The sequence below is a fragment of the Chiloscyllium plagiosum genome, unplaced genomic scaffold, assembly GCF_037043375.1.
Source record: "Chiloscyllium plagiosum isolate Xiang-an unplaced genomic scaffold, Cpla_swu_hap1 HiC_scaffold_14, whole genome shotgun sequence".
In the NCBI taxonomy this organism is placed as follows: Eukaryota; Metazoa; Chordata; class Chondrichthyes; order Orectolobiformes; family Hemiscylliidae; genus Chiloscyllium; species Chiloscyllium plagiosum.
In genome coordinates this window covers 71,353,470-71,373,105 of record NW_028270152.1, presented here as the reverse complement: position 1 = coordinate 71,373,105, position 19,636 = coordinate 71,353,470, and the positions used below count along the sequence as shown (strand labels likewise).

The window sequence follows — 19,636 nt, the reverse complement described above, 5'->3', positions numbered from 1 at the left end:
CACTAGGTAAAGGTGTGTTCTTCTCACGTCTCTGCTTGAGGCGCCAGCAGACTGTCAACTCATCTCACCTGATGCAGCTGCATGGCTTCCCTCAGTCACTTTTGGTTTATTGCCCATTCGCACAGCAAAGATCCTTCCATCACAGGTGCGTATGTACATCCCTAAGATACAAGTGCAAGGCATTTTAACAAGCAATCAAAATGCAGTAACCCAGTTAACTACACTGTTGTTTTATTCACATCCCTGAAGTTCTTAGCCTTGGTGAAATGAAGCATTTAATGCCCAAACGTTAAACAAGAGTTTTGCATAAAAATTTGGGTGAGCCATTATTTGACTGAGAAGTTGCACCTCCATTCACTCCTGGCCTCAATCGACTCACTTACTCAAAGTTCCTCCTTCACTGTGTACAGCTATGGCTCAGTGGTAGCACTCCTGCCTCAGATTAAATAAGTAAAATGCAATCTGAAAGTTCAGGACAGAATCAAAGTAATACTGCACTGGTGGAGAAATGTCTTACAAACAGAAGGTTAAACATAGGCCACTTTTACCCACTCAAGTAGACTGATGTCATGGCAACATTCAAAGAGCAATGGTGCCCAACTAACATTCATCCCTAAAACCTAGACTCTCTGGTGTGGCCACCTCAATGATTTTGGGATTTTGTTGTGCAATGAATGGCTGCCAAGATTCCTATGATCCAACAGAAAGGATACTACAAAATGCCCAAGTAGGATTCAATGCTGTTATTGCTCCCTTTTCTTTCCAAAGAAAACAATTCAATGACATCATGCAGGCAGATTGACCCCGACTCTATAAAAACAAACTTACTGTCACTGCCGTAGTCTCATTCCTCCACTTGTCAACTGCTTTAACACAACTAAAACCATTAGCTCCCTATGTATGGATGGAAATTGTAGATTTACAATGCATCACTTGGCAATACAGAGCACTTCTGTATCCAAGAGCCCCCACACAGACTGAGATCAAGGTCTCGACAGGGATTTAACATCTTTGTATTAAAACAGGGTGTAGCATTCAAATGTGTATTATTGAAAATCTAATAAAAGAAACCATGTCAATGAACAGGGATTCCCCCCAGATTCAGTGTTGCTAGTTTCACAATTCAGTTAAGGTAAGGGGACTTCCCTTCCTCTTACAATTTATATAGAAGACCCCATGATATTTGCCTCAGACACAAATGAGTGGGCAGGCCTAGCCATTCTCTTTTTACTAGGGATTGCCTTTATCCTTCAAGCCAAAAGCTACTTCCAAACACTAGCTGCAAATGGGAGCTGATGGTAAAAGGGAGGGAGGCTAAAGGAAGGAAAGGGAGTAAGGTGAGTAGAAGGATGAGGAGAAAGATTACGAATTGATTTAAGGCAGATATTCAAACGGTGGCCACACACCAAGGTCATCACATCCCTACTCTTTTACTCCTCCTTTTCTCCAGGATGCTTCCAGATCAACCTGAACAGGCCTACGTCAGCATAATTGTATAACCGGCCACCTAACTAAATAAAACAGATAGGGCAGAGGGGGCATTTGGTTCCACCAGAAGCAGAAGGGCTCAATTATATCATGAACATGACAAGGAACGTCGGATATTCCCTACATTTGTGGCCACTGGCTTTGAATATATTCTGATCTGTTTGCAATATTGCACCTTAAAAGCATCAACTGAGGAGGAATGGTCAGAAATTTCAATAAATCTCATGAAAGGACAGCTATTAGAAACTACCTTTTGTTCCCCTGATTACATGGATGCTTTCCCCAGCATTAATCCTTGCTTGGACATCAGTTGATGTGTTGGTTCCAGGAATAACTATATCTGTAAATGTAAACAGCAAGAAGAGCAATTCATTGAAATGAATTTCACTAACCATCTATATATACACCAGCTACAACCGTTGAGAATCATTGCCATGAATGGACTACAGATGATGCACGACACCAAAAGAGCTTGAGGAAATGGTAAGCCACAAAGCCGTGTCTCCACAATCTAAGTAGTGCACTGGCCTGATACCAGGAGCTTCTGTTTGTCTATATGGAACATAGTCACGACTCTCAGTCACAGTCCTCACTTCCCTCTGCCTTGCCACTCCACATCACACCTGAAAACATCAAGCCATAGCTCTGAATCTTAGTCAGGAAGAGCAGCACCTACAAGACAGGGAATCTTTTATTTTTGTGGGGTTGGGGAGGAGGGTTTGTCCCCTAAACCAGGAGAGGGGCCTAACTTCTGCTTTAAGGCAAGGGGTTTGGGAGAGGAAGAGAAGAGGAAAACAGAGAGAGAGCAAGAGAGCCTGCTGGCTGAATGTGAGAGGTTGAGGAATGAGTGGCAAGTGGGTGTGAGCACTAGGCTTTGAGCAGGTCAATTCAAGATGAGGTTCTATCCATCACATACAAGCCATCAATTCCCTGAAAGACTGCTGCAATCAAAGTAATGGAGCAGGCTTCCTGAGTCTGAGATAGAAATAGCAAGAGAGCATGCATGGATGGGAGGGAACAAGTGAGTGCACACATTGCATGCAAGAGGTGAAAGGCGTGCATTTTGGCAGGGAGAGAGAGAATTAATCTGGTTGCGGGAATGGGGTTATGAGTATGTGCATGGGACGTGAATAAGTGAGAGCGAAAGAGAAACAAGTCAAGGAAACAAAGGTAGTATGAACGCCGAGACTGAGTCAGGCAGATAACACCATTTCGCCAGCTCTATTCCCTAAAACCCAAGCCACAACACTCGCTGAAAGCCAATCCACTGCTGACGCCCACCTTCCCATGAATTACACCAAGACCAACTCCAAGAGTGAGCCATGAGGGGTGAATACAAGGTCACTGTTAGCTAAACTCAACTTCTTCACTGAGCAGTGAGCTCTATCCTCTTGCCTGAAGATCAGCACATGGGGCATAGTCTCTCTCTCTTTCTGCTGCTTAACTAAGATGGCAAAACAGGATCTTATTCTTTAACTCTGCTGCTTAGCACTTTTTAATTGACGTACATTTATTTCACTAATCAATCTATTCATTCGGAATTTTAAAATTCTTAAATGTGAATAAGCCAAACCTCATCTTTGAGATTTTCAGACTGGTCCAGGAGTGGGAGGACAGTTGAAATGTGGCATTACCCCATATAAAATGGCGCTGAACTAGAAAGAAATTCTCCACACCTAGTTGCTAGCATTGCTGAGGAAGCAGCCCCTCCCTCCACACACACACACACAATTGGGAACTTGGCTCTGGACAAAACGAATGCCACATGGCTTGGTGTGGAATGCCAATGCCTACCTGTGGTGGTGACGATTTTCTGTACCACGACACCAGCACGCTGGAGGTGACTGACTGGGAACACAGGACCAAATCCCGAACTCGGTATTGCCATTCCACCTGGCACCTGCCGAGGCATCATTGGAATTGGCGTTGACTGCAAAGGGCGAACACTAGCCACTGGCTTCTCATCCAGCCCCTTGATTGGGCCCCTCCTGCAGGAAAACAACTGGAGCATCAAATATCTGCTGCAAAGCCCTTGAAAGGATCCAACAGTTTGTTACACAAACAGCCAGAAGAATGCAAATTGTTTTAGAACATTGAACAGTACAAGAATGGGCCCTTTAGCCCACCATGTTGTACCAAACATGAAACAAAATTAAAATAACCCCTTCTGCCTGCCATTAAGAAGCTAGAACTGCAATACAGCACCCATCAGATGGTATTGAGGTGGCAGTGGGCACCAGTGGTCCCAACAGACGTCTCACAGTGGATTGCAATTACACTCCACACTTTCCCCTTCAAGTGTGCCACTGCAATTCTGAGAGGACTTGTCAGGGAGGGAGACAGACATGTCTTCAACAGGCAGACATGAAAAGGGACAGTCCAGCGCAGCTTTGCAAACCGATTGCTAGGCATATCCCTCCAATGATGCAGGAAACATTCAAAGAGTGATAACACCAACACACGCAGTTGCAATTTGAAGCATCAACCTCAGTATGGAAGCTGTGCAATCAGAAACTACGCCACATGCGCAAAACCGTACAGAAGTGCTTATATACCAATGTCGCTGGCTGAAGATGGGGATGTTGGTAAGGCTCTGGTCACTGGCTGGGTAATACTGGGCATAAGATGGCCGAGTGTAAGGGACTGATGCCCGTTTCTCATCCTCATAGCTCTTCTTCGCTGCCTTCTTCTCTGCCTTGGTCAGCTTGTATTCCTTGCGGTCCATCAGCAATGATTCATGCTGGAAAGGTTGCTGCAGGAACAAAGGCTGGTTAATTTCCAAAAAAGAAAAAGAAGCTTTCCATGATAAAATACGTAGAAAAACTTATTGTTATAACCCCTGGATAAAAATGAAGGTGCTGAGTGGATAAAAGACCACTTGCTCTTGTGAGCAAGAGCATAACTGAAGATCATTAATAAAGATAATCACCAAGCAGGAAATTCAGATGAAACTTGTTCACCAAAGGTTGATAAGAATATACAACGCGCTACGACACAGTAGTTGAAGCAACTAGTATAAATGCATTTAAAAAGGAAACTAGAAAAGCATTGGAGAGTAATACACAAAGATGGCTACAAAGGTCAAGTTACACGTGAAAATATGGAAGGCGATAGAATAAGCAAAACATCAGTAATGAGGAAACTGGAAAGTTGCATCCAAATTTGTTGTTGATGCAAAATTTGGTGGCATTGTTGACAGTGTAGATGATAGCATAGTATTACAAAGGGATATTGACTAAACGAATGGGCAAATCTGTTGGCAAATGGAATTCAATATAAGCAGTTGTGAGGTTATCCAATTTGGATACTTTCTAGATGGTATGAAGTTAAATATAGCGGATGTCGAAAGAGACTTGGTAGTTCAGATGCATAGATTTTTAAAATGTCTCAGAACAATGTAAAAAATAATTAAGAAAGTTAATGGAATGCTGGCCTTTATATCCAGAGGACTGAAGTACAAGGATGCACAAGTTATGCAGCACTTAGACAAAACACTGGTTAGATCCCACTTGGGAGTACTGTAGGCAGATTGGGCACCACACCTTAGGGAGGATATACTGGCCTTGGAGGAACAACACCTGCACTTCAGAGGTTAAACTATGACAGATTATATTAATCAGACCCATTTTCTCTGGAATTTAAAAGGTAAGGGGTGATCTGATTAAAATCTTCAAAATTTTAACAGGAAAAGACAGGGTAGATAAGATAAACTATTTCCGCTGGTTGAGGATTCGAGAATTAGAGTCAGACAATTTAGGAGAGAAGTCAGGAAGCACTTCCAGACACAAAGAGTGGAAGAGGAACAGCAGTGAGTGCAGGATTAGTTGTTAATTTAAATCTGAGATAAATAAACTTTGTTAAGCAAAAGTATTGAGGGATATGGGCCAAAGGCAGGTATAGAGAGTTCGGCCACAGATCAGCCAAGATCTCACTGAGTAGCAACAGAATTGAGGGATTGAATGGCCCACTTATATATGAATGGGGCATAAATTGAAATGGCCTATTTCTCTGCTACCTATCCTGCAACCACCCTCAGCTCAGTCTGAGGATTAAGCCTTCGAGTCTGTGTTTATCATTCAACAAGTCAGCTATTCAGCAAGTTGCACTGTATCACCAAGGAAAAATGCTCTCCTAGCTGATCCTGAGACTTGCAAATGGAAAACAAGTTATACCTTAGTGACAAGCTGTTTATGTTTGGCGCATGCTCTGAGAATTACTTCATCACATATTTTCTCTGGTTCAATGCTGGTATCTGATAAAACAGGCTCCTCCTCCACAAAATGCAGGAGTGATTCCACTTCCTTCCTGGTGAAATTCAGCACTGGATTGAGATCATCAATAACACGGTCTGTGGGATACAGATGAACAAGTAGACACGTGTGATTTACTTCACCTATTTCTCAACGACACCACCGTAGTAGCTTTAGGTTAACATCCCGGATAGAGACTATCAGCTGAGCATCGATCCAGGGCAAAAGGAGATAACAAAGACTTGTATTTACATAGTTTACTTTATAGTTATGAAAGCTGCTAACTATGCTTGAAATGGAGCAACTGCTGTAATTTAGGAAACGTGTCAATTTGTTCAAGCAAGTTGTCATAAACAGAAATAGCATAAAAGACGAAAACCCATTTCAGTGAGGTGGGTTAAGAGATAAATACCAATTACAACAACAGAAGATTCACTTGCTCTTCTTCAAACAGTACCATAGGATTTTTGTATTTACCCAAGAGGGCAGAAGGGGCATCAGTTTGATTTATCTGAAAAACAATACCTTTGATAGTATCATAGTCACTCAGTCCATAGGAATGGCAAACATTCCATAAACTATGGAAGAGAACACACCAACAGATCTCAGGAGCTGAATATTCTTTCAGTCCGAAAATCAGATGTGATCCTTGAACCGAAATGACTTTCAAATCCAACCCTGAGAGTTGCGATGCATGGACACATCATTTAAACAATGCACCAACACAAAGAGCACAGAATTACTTAGAATTCAATGTTCTTTCAATAGTTGTTGTGAAATCAACAGTGGGAAGTGGTATCTGTGTCAGAGGTCCACGCATAGCTGCTAAACAGGAAGGGAAGAGTCACTGGTGTAGTTAAGGACATTCCTGTCATTGCAGAGAGTTACTGCACATCTATCCAGCTGACTCTGCAATACCTTGGCAATCAGTAATGAAAAGTGCACCACTACCCTCCACTAAAATCCCTCATCCTGTAGAATCCAAATTTCATAATAAAAAATGCACAAGGATAAAACTCATGCTGTGGAAACAATGGATTTCTGAATGGTTATGTTTATTTGTGCAAAAGAACAGGAAGCTATTCCTGCTTATGCAGCAGTTTCATTTGGAGGAAATAAGGGATGCTGTCATGTGCAATGGTTGTATTATAACTTATTTTACAACTAGATAAATTGCATTAAGAGATGCAAATTATTAAGGAGGAATTAAAACAAAATTATGTTATGATTTACTATTCCCCAAAATATTCTATTGCTTTATCAGCATTATTCTTACTTTCATAGTTGTCAGTAAGGTACTCAAAACCATCAGAACAAGATTCCGGCTCTTTGGGAATAATTGGCTGTTCGAAAGCTCCTCAGTCACATCTGCACCGCAGTGACACCATGCACTGCACTCTACAGTTGGACAGCTCTATTTTTGATCATTTCGAAGTGAAATAAGTCTGAGTCCTAGTCCCCACTCTGTTTGCTATTTCCATAATCCTGACTTTTGCCTTCCCTGGAGTTACAGCGTGAGTCTGCATGCACACTAAAGCAGACAACACACTATACAATTCATCAAGACTGAAATGAAAGCAAAAGCGTGCAGCATCCTGATAAAGGAATGCCTCTATACATTGTGACATTTATTAACAGAGCAACTCCGTGACAAAGACTCTTAGACCTTGCTCCCACATCTGTAACTTATTCTCCCTGATTCAAAACAAGTAGTAAACTATAGTCAGGGAGGCATACAGCATGGAAACAGACCCTAGCCACAGGACAAAATGTTGCATCCCCAGCTGATCAAACCAAGCTACACTCTGCTAGAAATGGCTAGCAAATGGTTAGCGTCTGGTGTACACAGACATGACAATATAAACCCTAATGCAGCACTCAATACACAGATAGGCAAAGCAACTTGGAGACTGGGAGCGTTAGTAGGATGAAAGACTGTTGCATATCCAAAGACTGTCTGCACAATAGGGTAGCAGAGGTAGAAGGCCAATGGGTCGAGTGTGGGGTGCTGGAAAGGTACAGGTCAGGCAGCATTCGAGAAGCAGGAGAATTGACGTTTCAGGCATAAGCCCTTCATCACTGAAACATCGATTCCCCTGCCCTTCGGATGCTGCCTGACCTGCTGTGCTTTTCCAGGACTGATCTCCAGCATCTGCAGTCCTCACATTCCCTGTAGAAGGCCAATGGCTTTGCTTCAAGAATACTTGCACCAACAATGACGTTTCGGGCTTTCATGAGACAGTCTTTTATCCTATTAATACTCCTGGTGCACCAAAATTGCCTTCAGTGTTAGCACTCCACTGGAAACTCGGCCTTTGAGAGGAGTGCAACATGTAAGATTTTGCTCTGCCAGGATATACCGCAGGCAAAGACAGAAACTATTAAGCTTCTTCTCCAAGAAACTTTAAGTCACCAATGTTTCTTAGCCATAAGCAAAATAATGAGAGCACAGGATTTATAAACTAGCAGTGCAAGCCTAAGGTGATATTCAATGTGGGTTTCACAAATCACCTAAAGATGGTAGCTACTCTGCTTGTCTGTGTATTGCGTGCTACATTACAGTTCATATTGTGTGTAGACCAGACATAGCAAAATTTGTTAACTTCCAGTTGAGCGTTGTTTAGTTTGAGCAGGATGGTGATGCATCACTTTGTCCTGTGACCACAGTTTTCTTGATGCTTTGAGTCAGAGCAATAAGTTACAGATGTGGCATCTGTAAGTCACTGAGTTGCCCCATCAGTAAATGGCACAGCATTGTCTGAACAGAGGCATTCCCTGACCAGGATATTACTATGAGGAAATTACCAACATCTCCTGTCTGATTACCACACTGGCAACAGACAATGAAAGTATAGCCCACATCACTTGGCAGCTTCATGTGTGTCCCTTGCGGCAGAGCCTGCTGTCAAAGATTGATCTCACACCAAATGAAGACCCAGCACCCAACAGAACATAGAAGAGTACAAGCCCTTTAGCCCTCAATGTTGTGCCAACCTTTTATCTACTCTAAGATCAAACTAACCTACATATCCTTCATTGTACTATCATCCAGGTGCTATCCAAGAGTCGCTTAAATGTCCTTAATGATCTGACTCTACTACCATTGCTGACAGTGCATTCCATGCATCCACCACTCTCTGTACAAAGAACCAACCTCTGACATCTCCCCTAAATCTTCCTCCAATCACCTTAATCACGCTCCCTTGTGATAGCCATTTTCGCCCTGGGAAAAAATCTCTGGCTATCCACTCCATCTATGGCTGTCATCATTTTGTACACTTCTATCAAGTCATTTCTCATCCTTCTTCGCTCCAATGAGGAAAGCCCTAGCTCCCTCAACCCTTCTATATAAGACACGCCCTCCAGTCCAGGCAGCATCCTGGTAAATCTCCTCTGCACCCTCCCTAAAGCTTCCACATCCTTCCTATAATGAGACAACCAGAAATGAACACAATATTCCAAGTGTGGTCTAACCAGGCCGCTATCAAGCTGCAGCATAACCTCGCGGCTCTTAAACCCAATCCCCCTGCTAATGAAAGCCAACACACCATATGCCTTCTTACCAACCCTATCAACTTGGGTGGCAACTTTGAGGGATCTAAGGACATGGACTCCAAGATCCCTCTGTTCCTCCATACTGACAAAAATCCTGTCTTAAACCCTGTATTCAAATTTGACCTTCCAAAATGAATCACTTCACACTTTGCAGGTTGAACTCCATCAGCGACTGATCAATCCAGCTCTGTATCCTGTCAATGCCCCGTTGTAACCGACAACAGCCCTCCACACTGTACACAACTCCACCAACCTTCATGTCATCAGCAAACTTACTAACCCACCATTCCACTTCCTCATCCAAGTCATTTATAAAAATCAGAGGTCCCAGAACAGATTCCTGCAGAACACCGCTGGTCACTGAGCTCCAGGCTGAATACTTTCCATCTACCACCACCCTCTGTCTTCTATGGGCCAAACAATTCCATATCCAGACAGACAAGTTTCCCTACATCCCATGGCTCCTTACTTTCTGAACTAGCCTACCATGAGGAACCTTATCAAGTGCCTTGCTAAAATCCATGTATACCACATCTATCTACCTTCATCAATGTGTTTTGTCACATCATCAAAGAATTCAATAACGTTTATGAAGCATGACCTGCCCCTCACAAAGCCATGCTAATTATCTCTAATTAAACTATGGTTTTCCAAGTAATGATAAATCCTGTCTCTCAGAATCCTCTCCAATAATTTGCCCACCACATACATAAGACTGATTTGGTTTGTAATTCCCAGGATTATCCCTATTCACTTTCTTGAACAAGGGAATACCATTTGCCACCCTCCAATCATCTGGCAGTACTCCAGTGGACAGTCAGGATGCAAAGATCATCAAAGGGCACAGCAATCTCTTCCCTCGCTTCCTGTAGTAACCTTCTGTATATCCCATCTGGCCCAAGGCATTTATCTATCCTCATGTTTTTCAAAATTTTCAACACATCTTCCTTCTTAACAATCTGTTCGAGCATATCAGCCTGTTTCATACTGTCCTCCCAAATGACAAGGTCCCTCTCAATAGTGAAAACTGAAGCAAAATATCCATTAAGAACCTCCCCTACCTCCTCAGACTCCAGGCACACGTTCCCTCCACTATCCCAGACTGGCCCCACCCTCACTCTGGCCATCCTCTTGTTCCTCACGTAAGTGTAGAAGGCCTTAGCAATTTCATTAAAGCTACCTGCTAAAGCTTTTTCATGCCGTCTAGCTCTCCTAAGTCCATTCTTCAGGTCCTTCCTGGGTACCTTGTAACCATCTAGAGCCGGGTCTGATCCATGCCTCCTCAACCTTAAGTAAGTTTCCTTCTTCCTCTTAACTAGATGTTCCACATTCCTTGTTACCCACGGTTCTTTCACCCTACCATCCCTTCCTTGCCTCAGTGGGACAAACCCGTCCAGCACTGTCAGCGATTGCTTCCTAAACAACCTCCACACTTCTGTCGTGCATTTCCTTTTGAACATCTGATCCCAATTTTGGCACCCTAGTTCCAGCCTAATAGCGCTGTAATTCCTCCTGGGAATAAACTGCTTCATTCCCATCAAACCTCACAGTTGGAAGAAAGCCACCACTGTGATTAAAATTCCCATTTCAACTGGGATATTGCTTTATTAATTGGACTTTTTATGAACACCATCAAAATATTTACTCAACCTTGGATTATTGACTAATATGTACTATTTTCTATAACTGAATGAACCCCTCAGAAATTGCACTCTTTAAGAACGCTGATCATTTTTAATAGATCTTAGATCTGCATCAAAAAACCTTTGGGGTGGCATGGTGGCTCAGTGGCTAGCACTGCTGCCTCACAGCACCAGGGACACGGGTTCAATTCCAGCCTCGAGTGACTGTCTGTGTGGAGTTTGCACATTCTCTCCGTTTTTGCATGGGTTTCCTCCGGGTGCTCTGGTTTCCTCCCACAATCTAAAGATGTGCAGGTCGGGTGAATTGGCCATGCTCAATTACCCATAATGTTCAGGGATGTGTAGGTTAGAAGCATCATTAGTCAGAGGTAAATGTAGGAGAATAGAGTAGGGGAATGGGTCAGGGTGGGTGACTCTTTGGAGGGTCGATGTGGACTTGTCAGGCTGAGAGGTCTGTTTCCACACTGAAGGGATTCTATGATTCTTAATTCATCATAATATAACAAAAACAAAGAACTGGTGGACACTGGAAATCTGAAACGAAAACACTAAGTGCTGGAGAAACTGAGCAGGTCTCGCAGCATCTTCAGAAAGGAAAACACAGTTAATGTTTTCATAAAGTGACCCCTTATGCTGGGGGAAGAGAGTGAAGGGGAGGAAAGGAACACACACATACAGGAGGGAGAGAGAGGGGGAGGAGATAGAAAATGTTTCAGATAGTTGAATTTTATCCGAACAACAATCTCCATTTTAAACCCGGCACTCTTACCAGACATGCCCTGCTTTGAGATCTGCCTATCATAGATCTTCTTCTCTAGGGTGTAGTCAGAAACCAGTCGATATATGAAACAAGGCTTCTTCTGACCATAGCGGTACACACGACACACTGCCTGAGCATCATGACAGGGATTCCAGGAAGCGTCAAACACCACCACTCGATTGGCCCCAACCAGATTGATTCCCAAACAGCCAGCTCTTTAGAAAAATGAAACAGCCACAGTTAGCTGAGCATCACTGTCAACCTCGGGACAAACTACTGCATAACTACTTCAATTAAGAACACAAGTGAAGAACCTGTCAGGCTAACTCAAGAGGTCGAGTCTGGTAATGTAAAACCTAGCTTTTAAAAGCCTTATATTGCAGAAGAAAGGGAAGTCTCAGGAAGGTGAGGAATCACACTTACAAAATACCATCATGTTACGCTCTATTCAGGATAACAAGAATGTGCCATAGCTTGAGTTTTACCTTGGGCAATGACTTAGAGGAGCATGGAATCATAGAATGGTAACAGCTCAGAACAATCATGATTTCTGGTTTGCATAAGAATAAGCCAGTTAGTTCCCAGTCCCCTGCCTTTTCTCTACAGCCCTGTAAATTGCCACTTTTTTGGAGGTTGCCCAATTCCATTTCTAAAACCCCAATTGATTCTGCCCCTCCTAAAGGCAGTGCAGTCCAGAACTTATCAATTCACTGCTGGAAAAATGTTTTCTACATGCCTTCAGTATTTTTTCTTTAAACCATTCACCTTGTAGTTCTTGTTGTTTGGTTTTCCACCTTTCCATCAAGAGTGCACATTGTCTTCACTTTGTCCAGACTTCTCACCATTTTGTATAACTCTATCAAATCTCCTCTCAACCTCTTTTCACTAAGAATAACTCTAGCTCTCCAACTGTCCAGGTAATTCAAGTCCCCCCATTCCTGGAACCATTCTTGCAAATCTTTTTTATATCTTCGCTAAAGCCTTAACATTCTCCCTAATGTCTGATGACCAGAATCAAACACAATACTCCAAGTTAATAGAAGTTCACTGTTTTACAAGGGTTCATCAAATTTTTAATACTAACAACAGCAAGTGCTGGAAACAATTGGAAGGTCTGGCAACAGCTGAAGAGAAAAGGAGAGTTAACATTAAGTCATAATAACTTTGCCAGTACTTTCTGGTGTTATTTCAGATTTCCAACATTGGTAACATCTTGCATTTATACATCAAAACTTTCTTGCTTTTGTATATAAAACGAAGAACATTGCACGTCTTTTTAAACCCTTTCTCAATCTGCTCTTCAGCAATTTGTGTAAATGTCCTCAGATCTCTAAAGCTGCACCTCTTTTGGAATTGCACTTTTTGTCCAAAATATCTCATTTCACCCGCCTTGCATTGAGTCGCATCTGTCTTGATATCTGCCCATTCTCTGTCAATGGCCTCAAAGTCTCTATGCATCAGCTGCAAATTTCAAAATTGTGTCCTGCACATTCAAGTGTAGATCATTAACTTACATGAAAAGTAACGGCCCTCGTACTAATCCCTGGGAACCACAGTGTATACCTCCCAGTGAGTGAACAACAGAAATAATGGGCCTTTACAAGACTTCATACAGGAGAGGATACAGAATTTTGGTCATGAAGGGTCGAGATTAGGAAGGAGTACACTAAGTATGGACTAATAAAGCCATGCTTAAGGATTCAGCTGTGAACAGATTGAGGCAGACGGTGTTGGGAAGACAGCAGCAGTCCCGGAAAGAATGTGGGATTTAGAATAATGCTACAAAACCACAAAAAGTCTAGTTCCAGAGCGTGAGGCTGGATAAACAACTGGCACTGACTTCCTGCTAATTCTGAGCGATGAGTTACAGGTAGGCCACTTGCGATGACACATCAAAAGGTGAATCCACAGACTTAGCAATGACCTAGTTGTAAATTAAATATATCTTCAGTTTCCAACAGCACTGGCAGGTGACACAGTCTGACAGAAAAGGAAGGGTTATCACACTAATATCATCTAATTGAAGTCAAACCATCAATATTTCACCGACCACACTCACCGTGTAGACAACAGGAAGAGATTAGCTTTAGTATTGCGAGGGTCATTGAACTGATTGATCAGCCGTTCCCGATCCATTGCAGAGGTGCTTCCATCCAGTCCTGGAAAAGTAGAGGAAAATTTCATAAAACATCCAGACAAAATATTACTTGCATGTTTTAATACAAACTGTTGACCAAATAAGTTTAAGTTAGATAAAACTGCAGCAATATCTCAAAATCTCATCATGGATAGAAAAGGTTCTCAGTGCTCACTGTGCAAAATGCAGATTTACACAGTATGTGAGTGAGGATTTTAAATAATTAAAGGTTAGTTGAGATGGACAGAAAGGTCAGCACTTGGCTATGAAGCACTGCATTATGAAAATTCTAATTAGTTCCAATGCTCAGTTTTATACTTCATGATCCTGCAGATATCTACTCAAAGTTTCACTGAGTTTGTGTCCACCACACTTTCCATAGTATAACAACTACAGAATTTTTTTTAAAAATCTGCACTTTGTGGCTCTTTAGCCAATTATGAAAATCAGTACAAAGGGCTACACTAGAGCTTTGGCAATATTTACCACTGTAACAATCTGTTTGCAAGATTTAGAGTTCAGGAGCCACAGATTACCCTCAAAAGAATGTATAGAAATTTAAAAAGTTGGCTTATTAGGAAGTAACAGTTTTAGATATGACATAATCCAAATCGATAGAAAAGATGTATGATCTATAACAGGCAAAAATGGCCCCAAACTACAGTACAGGTAGAAGATCCTTTATCCAAAAACTGAAAAGCTCCGAAATCCAAAAGTCTTTTTGTGAAGTTTTTTTTCTAATTGACAAGGTTGTTTGGCAAGCAAACACTTAACCCATGTTGATACCTACTCGATGTGTGTCCCTCGGATGTGACATGGGGCACATGGCCAAGCACCGACAGGCTTGGGTTCCTCTGTGTGTGCCTCCAAGTTGACACCCCTTGATGAGTGCCAACATGTTGGGGGGGGGGCGTGGCCAAGCACCGACAGGCCTGGGGTTTCTCTGAATGCCCCCAAGTCGACACCCACTCAATGCGTGTCACTCAGATGTGACATGGCCAAGCATGTTCTTAGTTAGAAGTCTGCTTCTCCAGTAAGATTTTTTAAAATTTCACCATTAAACTGTCACTATTCTGAAAACCGAAAAATTCAGAATTCTGAAAAACAGCTGGATAAAGGATCTTCTACTTGTAATAGATGGAAACAGGAGTTCCTTATCTCTTTGGCTTGCACTGAGTATCCTCACAGCAGTTTACTAGGCCTGGATTAGATAAACAGATAGGAGAATGCCGATCTCCTTGACTGAAGTGTCAAGACTCCCGACAACAGTTAACTGGGACTGAATCAGAGTAACAGATAAATGAAGCTCATCTCTGTGATTGGAAGTGACAATCTTTGTCTGTTGATACAACAGCTCTCTTCTCCCTATAATCAGGAAGCACTAGCCTCTTTCAAGGTGAGGCTGGAAATTCCAGTTTCTTCTGTTTAACTCAGTCTTCTTGAGCTAACCAAAATTACCGGAGCTAGCACATAACTTTTAAATGCTCTCCTCTCTTGACTTGCGTCTTGAGCTCACTAAAGTATGAAGAATCACCAATCTACCATGAGAAATTCTCTGCTGTTGAAATTTTGATTTTCCCTCTCGAGAGTCTGTTTTCTCATTCCTTATTTTGTTGTTTATTTCTGGGAAGTTTATGTCAATCACTTACTCAACTGTCCCTTGGCAAGGGAAACATTCAAGCTAACTCCTCCCTATTTCCATCAAAAGTCCACAAAGCCACCTTGTGGTTCACTGCTCCCCAGGACATCCGATCTAATCTTCAGGCAGTTAGCTCACAGAGGGCTCATGAGATTAACTCCCACTTTGCATCCCATTAGGATTATCAATGTCTTGTTCCAGTAATCGTGCTAGAGACATGCCCTTGTTGGGCATAACAGCTTTTGCTCTCCTGCATTTGCCAGCCCAGAAAGCAGTTATGAGATACAAACAAAAAAAGGTGGGAAATCTCAGGTAGCATCTGAGGAGAGAAAAATTTCAGGTCAATGACCCCGCATCAGAAATGTAGAAATTTATGGGTTGTTAAGTCATTGGGAGTGGGGAGGAAACGGGAACAACAAAAAGTTTTTGTTCTTTTTTTAAAACCTTTTTTGGCTGAGTCAGTCTTCATCTTGTTTCTCGTTGTGTTCCATTCAGTTGTTTTTTTGTTTAACAATCTGTACTGAACACAAACTTTGTATCCACACGTAACATTAGCACATTTCTTTGGTTGCTCCATCACAAAATTGTTTGTTGTTTAAAATCCCTTGACCTCTGTTTTATCACAGTCCTTCTCCTTTGCTCTTATTCAATACCTTGATATCATATGCTGCAAAGTGAACTTTCTGAAGAATGGCATCAGGGGATTTCAGGAGTAGGTCAAAATGGATAATCCACTCAGCATCACTGGCTGAAGATGGTTGTAAATACTTAGTCCAGGTCTTCTGTCTCCTGATTAATGACATATATTCATCACTTAAAAAACTGCAAGAGATCAGACTGGTCCTCTTCAGAATCAAAGTGAAATGCTAAAATGGAACTGGTTCTATTCTTATCTAATTGTAGCCAAGATATCACTTGCAATGGCTTCATTTCTTCCTCCCACTATTATTTCTGATTGTCCACAAAGACCAACTTTGGCCCTCTCCTAGTTCTCATCCACATGCTACCCCTTGATGACAGAGACATAGTAATACAGCACTGAAAAATATCTTTCAGTCCAACTAGTCCATGCCAAAGATAATCCCAAACTAAACTAGTCCCACCGTCCATTCCTGGCTCATATCTCATCAAAATTTCTTATTGATATACTTTACCAAGTGTCTTTCAAACATTGTAACTGTGCCTGCATCTACGACTTTCTAAGTTCATTCCACATATGAACCACCCTCTGAAAAAGATTTGCCTTTATGGCTTTTTACATTTTTTTCTCTTTTCACCCTAGACTTGAAATGCCCCATCCTAGGGAAAAGATACCTACCATTAACCCTATCTACACCCTTCATAAATTTATAAACCTTCAGTGAAAAAACTCCCAACCTATCCAGCCTTTTTTTTATAACTCAAATCTTGCATACCCGGCAACATGTGGTTAATCTCTTCTGAACCCTCTTGAGCTTAATAACATTCTTTCTATAATAGAGCGACCACAACTGGACACAATACTGCAGGAGAGGTCTCACCAATGTCCTGTACTAGAATATGACTTCCCAACTCCTACACTCAAAGGACTGAGCACTGAAGGCACGCATGCTAAACGCTCTTTTTAACCACTGTCTATATGTGATGCAAACTTCAAAGAATTATACACCTGACCTTCCAAGTCCCCCTCTCTGTTCTACAACATTACCAAGGACCTGTTTGTAGTACCAAAATGCAAAAACTCACATTAATCCAAATTGAACTCCATCTGCCATTTTTCAGCTACTTGATCAAGATTCCTTTACAGTCTTAGAAAACCATCTTCACTGTCTACTATGCCACCAATTTTAGTGCTGTCCACAAACTCACTCACCATGTCTTCTAAATTCTCATAAATGACAAACAAAAGAGAGCCCAGAACTGACCCTTGTGGAGCATTGTTAGTGACAGGCCTCCAGTCAGAAAAGCAACCGTCAACGACCACTCTGTCTCCTGCTATTAAGTCAATTATGTACCCAATTGGCAAGCTCACCCTGAAAAACATGGCCCCTAGTTTCCAACTCCCCCACTTCTAGGGGAATAAAAACTACATCATTCACCTTATCTGGGCCCCTCATGATTTCATAAACCTCAAGGTCACCCCTCAACCTCCTACGCTCTAGTGAAAAAAATTCCATTATGGTATGCTTTTCTTTATTGGTCAGAGTATTGAGTACAGGAGTTGGGAAATCATGTTGCAGCTGTACAAGACATTGGTTAGGCCACTTTTAGAATATTGCGTGCAATTCTGGTCTCCTTCCTATTGGATGGATGTTGTGAAACTTGAAAGGGTTCAGAAAAGATTTACAAGGATGTTGCCAGGGTTGGATGATCTGAGCTATAGGGAGGTTGAATAGGCTGGGGCTGTTTTGCTGGAGCGTCGGAGACTGAGTGGTGACCTCATACAGATTTATAAAATCATGAGGAGCATGGATAGGATAAATAGACAAAGTCTTTTCCCTGGATTGGGGAGTCCAGAACTAGAGGGCACAAGTTTAGGGTGAGAGGGGAAAGATATAAAAGAGACCTAAGGGGTAACTTCTTCACGCAGAGGGTGGTGCGTGTGTGGAATGGGCTACCAGAGGAAGTGATGGAGGCTTGTACAATTGCAACATTTACAAGGCATTTGGATTGGTATGTGAACAGGAAGAGTTTGGAGGGATATGGATCGGGTGGGACTAGATTGGGTTGGGATATCTGGTCGGCATGGTCGGGCTGGACTAAAGGGTCTGTTTCCGTGATGAACATCTCTATTTCAGTCTATTTTTATATCAAATCCTCTATACCTGGCAAAATCCTAGTAAATCTTTTCTGAACCCTCTCCAGCTTAATAATATATTTCCTATAACAGGGTGACCAGTACTCCAGAAGAGGCCTCACCAACATCCTGTACAACCTCAACATGCTGTTTCAACTGCAATATTCCAAGGTCTGAGCAATGAAGGCAAGCATGCTAAATGCCTTTTTAACCACCTTGTCTACCTGTGACACAAATTTCAAGGAATTATGTACCTTAACTTTAATCAGGCCAGACCCCCTCAAAATATTTTAAGAAGATAGCCTAGACCCTAACTTTTTCTTATTTTAAAGGCAGATGTGAAGTGGATATTCCAGGTGTGGTGCAGCTGGTCAAACCACTTGGCTTTAAGCAAAACAGAATTTATTTAAACACTAGGTGAAACATGAACAAAAGAAAACCAAATTTAGAAAAACGTAACTACTGGAAAACTTAGCTGACTAGATACAGTAAATATTACTAATTAATTGCTCCAATACAGTAACGTCTTAAACACACCCCTTGGTAAAAAGGTAAATTCAAATACAGATTCTTACAGGCAGGAGGGAGCAACATCCAAAGAGATTTCAAAAGAAGATCAGAGGAGTTCTTTACTGAAGCTTGCAGCATCCCTGGAGACCCTCATCTAGTGACTGCTACAGTTAAAACAAGCTAGAAGGAACTTGAACTGGGAGAACTGGCCACTCCCCTTCCATTGTTAAACTAGCCTCTTCCCAGACCCTTTGGCACCTCTGCCTTTACCACCTCTCTTGAAAAAAAAAACCAAGGACAACATAACCTTTTTAAAGTAACCTTATATAACCATCTTAAAATAATCTTCAGCAGCATGGTGTTCAGTGGTTGGCACTGCTGCCTTACAACGCCAGGGACCAGATTCGATCCCCGCCTCGGGCGACTGTCTGTGTGGAGTTTGCACATTCTCCCAGTGTCTGCATGGGTTTTCTTTGGATGCTCCGGTTTCCTCCCTCAATCCAACGGTGAATTGGCTGTGCTAGATTGCTCACCGTGCATTAGTCCAAGGGTAAATATAGGGTAGGGGAATGAGTCTGGGCGGGTTACTTTTCAGAGGGTTGGTGTGGACTCGTTGGGCAATAGGGCCTATTTCCACACTGTAGGGAATCTAATCAAAGTGACAGTATCATCACAACCTCTAGGTCTCTCTGTTCTACAATACCATCCAGGGACCTACCATTAATTATATAAGTCCTGTCTTGGGTTTCGTTCACCACATCTGAAAGCACAATGTTAGTTTTCAAACGTACACAGCCAACACTAATCTCTTATTCAAGAAGGGCTTCAAACAGAAACCTGGGAACTATAGACCAGTAAGCCTCACATCTGTGGTAAAT

The 19,636-nt window shown here is 42.1% G+C and overlaps 1 protein-coding gene across 3 annotated transcripts in view; it reads right to left on the bottom strand.

Moving 5' to 3' along the window:
• Nucleotides 1-19,636, bottom strand: part of rad54l2 (RAD54 like 2) — a 122,109-nt gene that overhangs the window by 10,793 nt on the left and 91,680 nt on the right. For all 3 annotated transcript variants that reach the window (XM_043708511.2, XM_043708510.2, XM_087994516.1), the window contains 7 exons: nucleotides 13,756-13,855; nucleotides 11,706-11,911; nucleotides 5,661-5,836; nucleotides 4,044-4,240; nucleotides 3,283-3,476; nucleotides 1,739-1,828; nucleotides 69-161 (listed from right to left, as the gene is read on the bottom strand). In XM_043708511.2, the coding sequence (XP_043564446.1) occupies nucleotides 69-161; nucleotides 1,739-1,828; nucleotides 3,283-3,476; nucleotides 4,044-4,240; nucleotides 5,661-5,836; nucleotides 11,706-11,911; nucleotides 13,756-13,855 (1,056 nt within the window). The remainder of the gene's footprint in view (nucleotides 1-68; nucleotides 162-1,738; nucleotides 1,829-3,282; nucleotides 3,477-4,043; nucleotides 4,241-5,660; nucleotides 5,837-11,705; nucleotides 11,912-13,755; nucleotides 13,856-19,636) is intronic.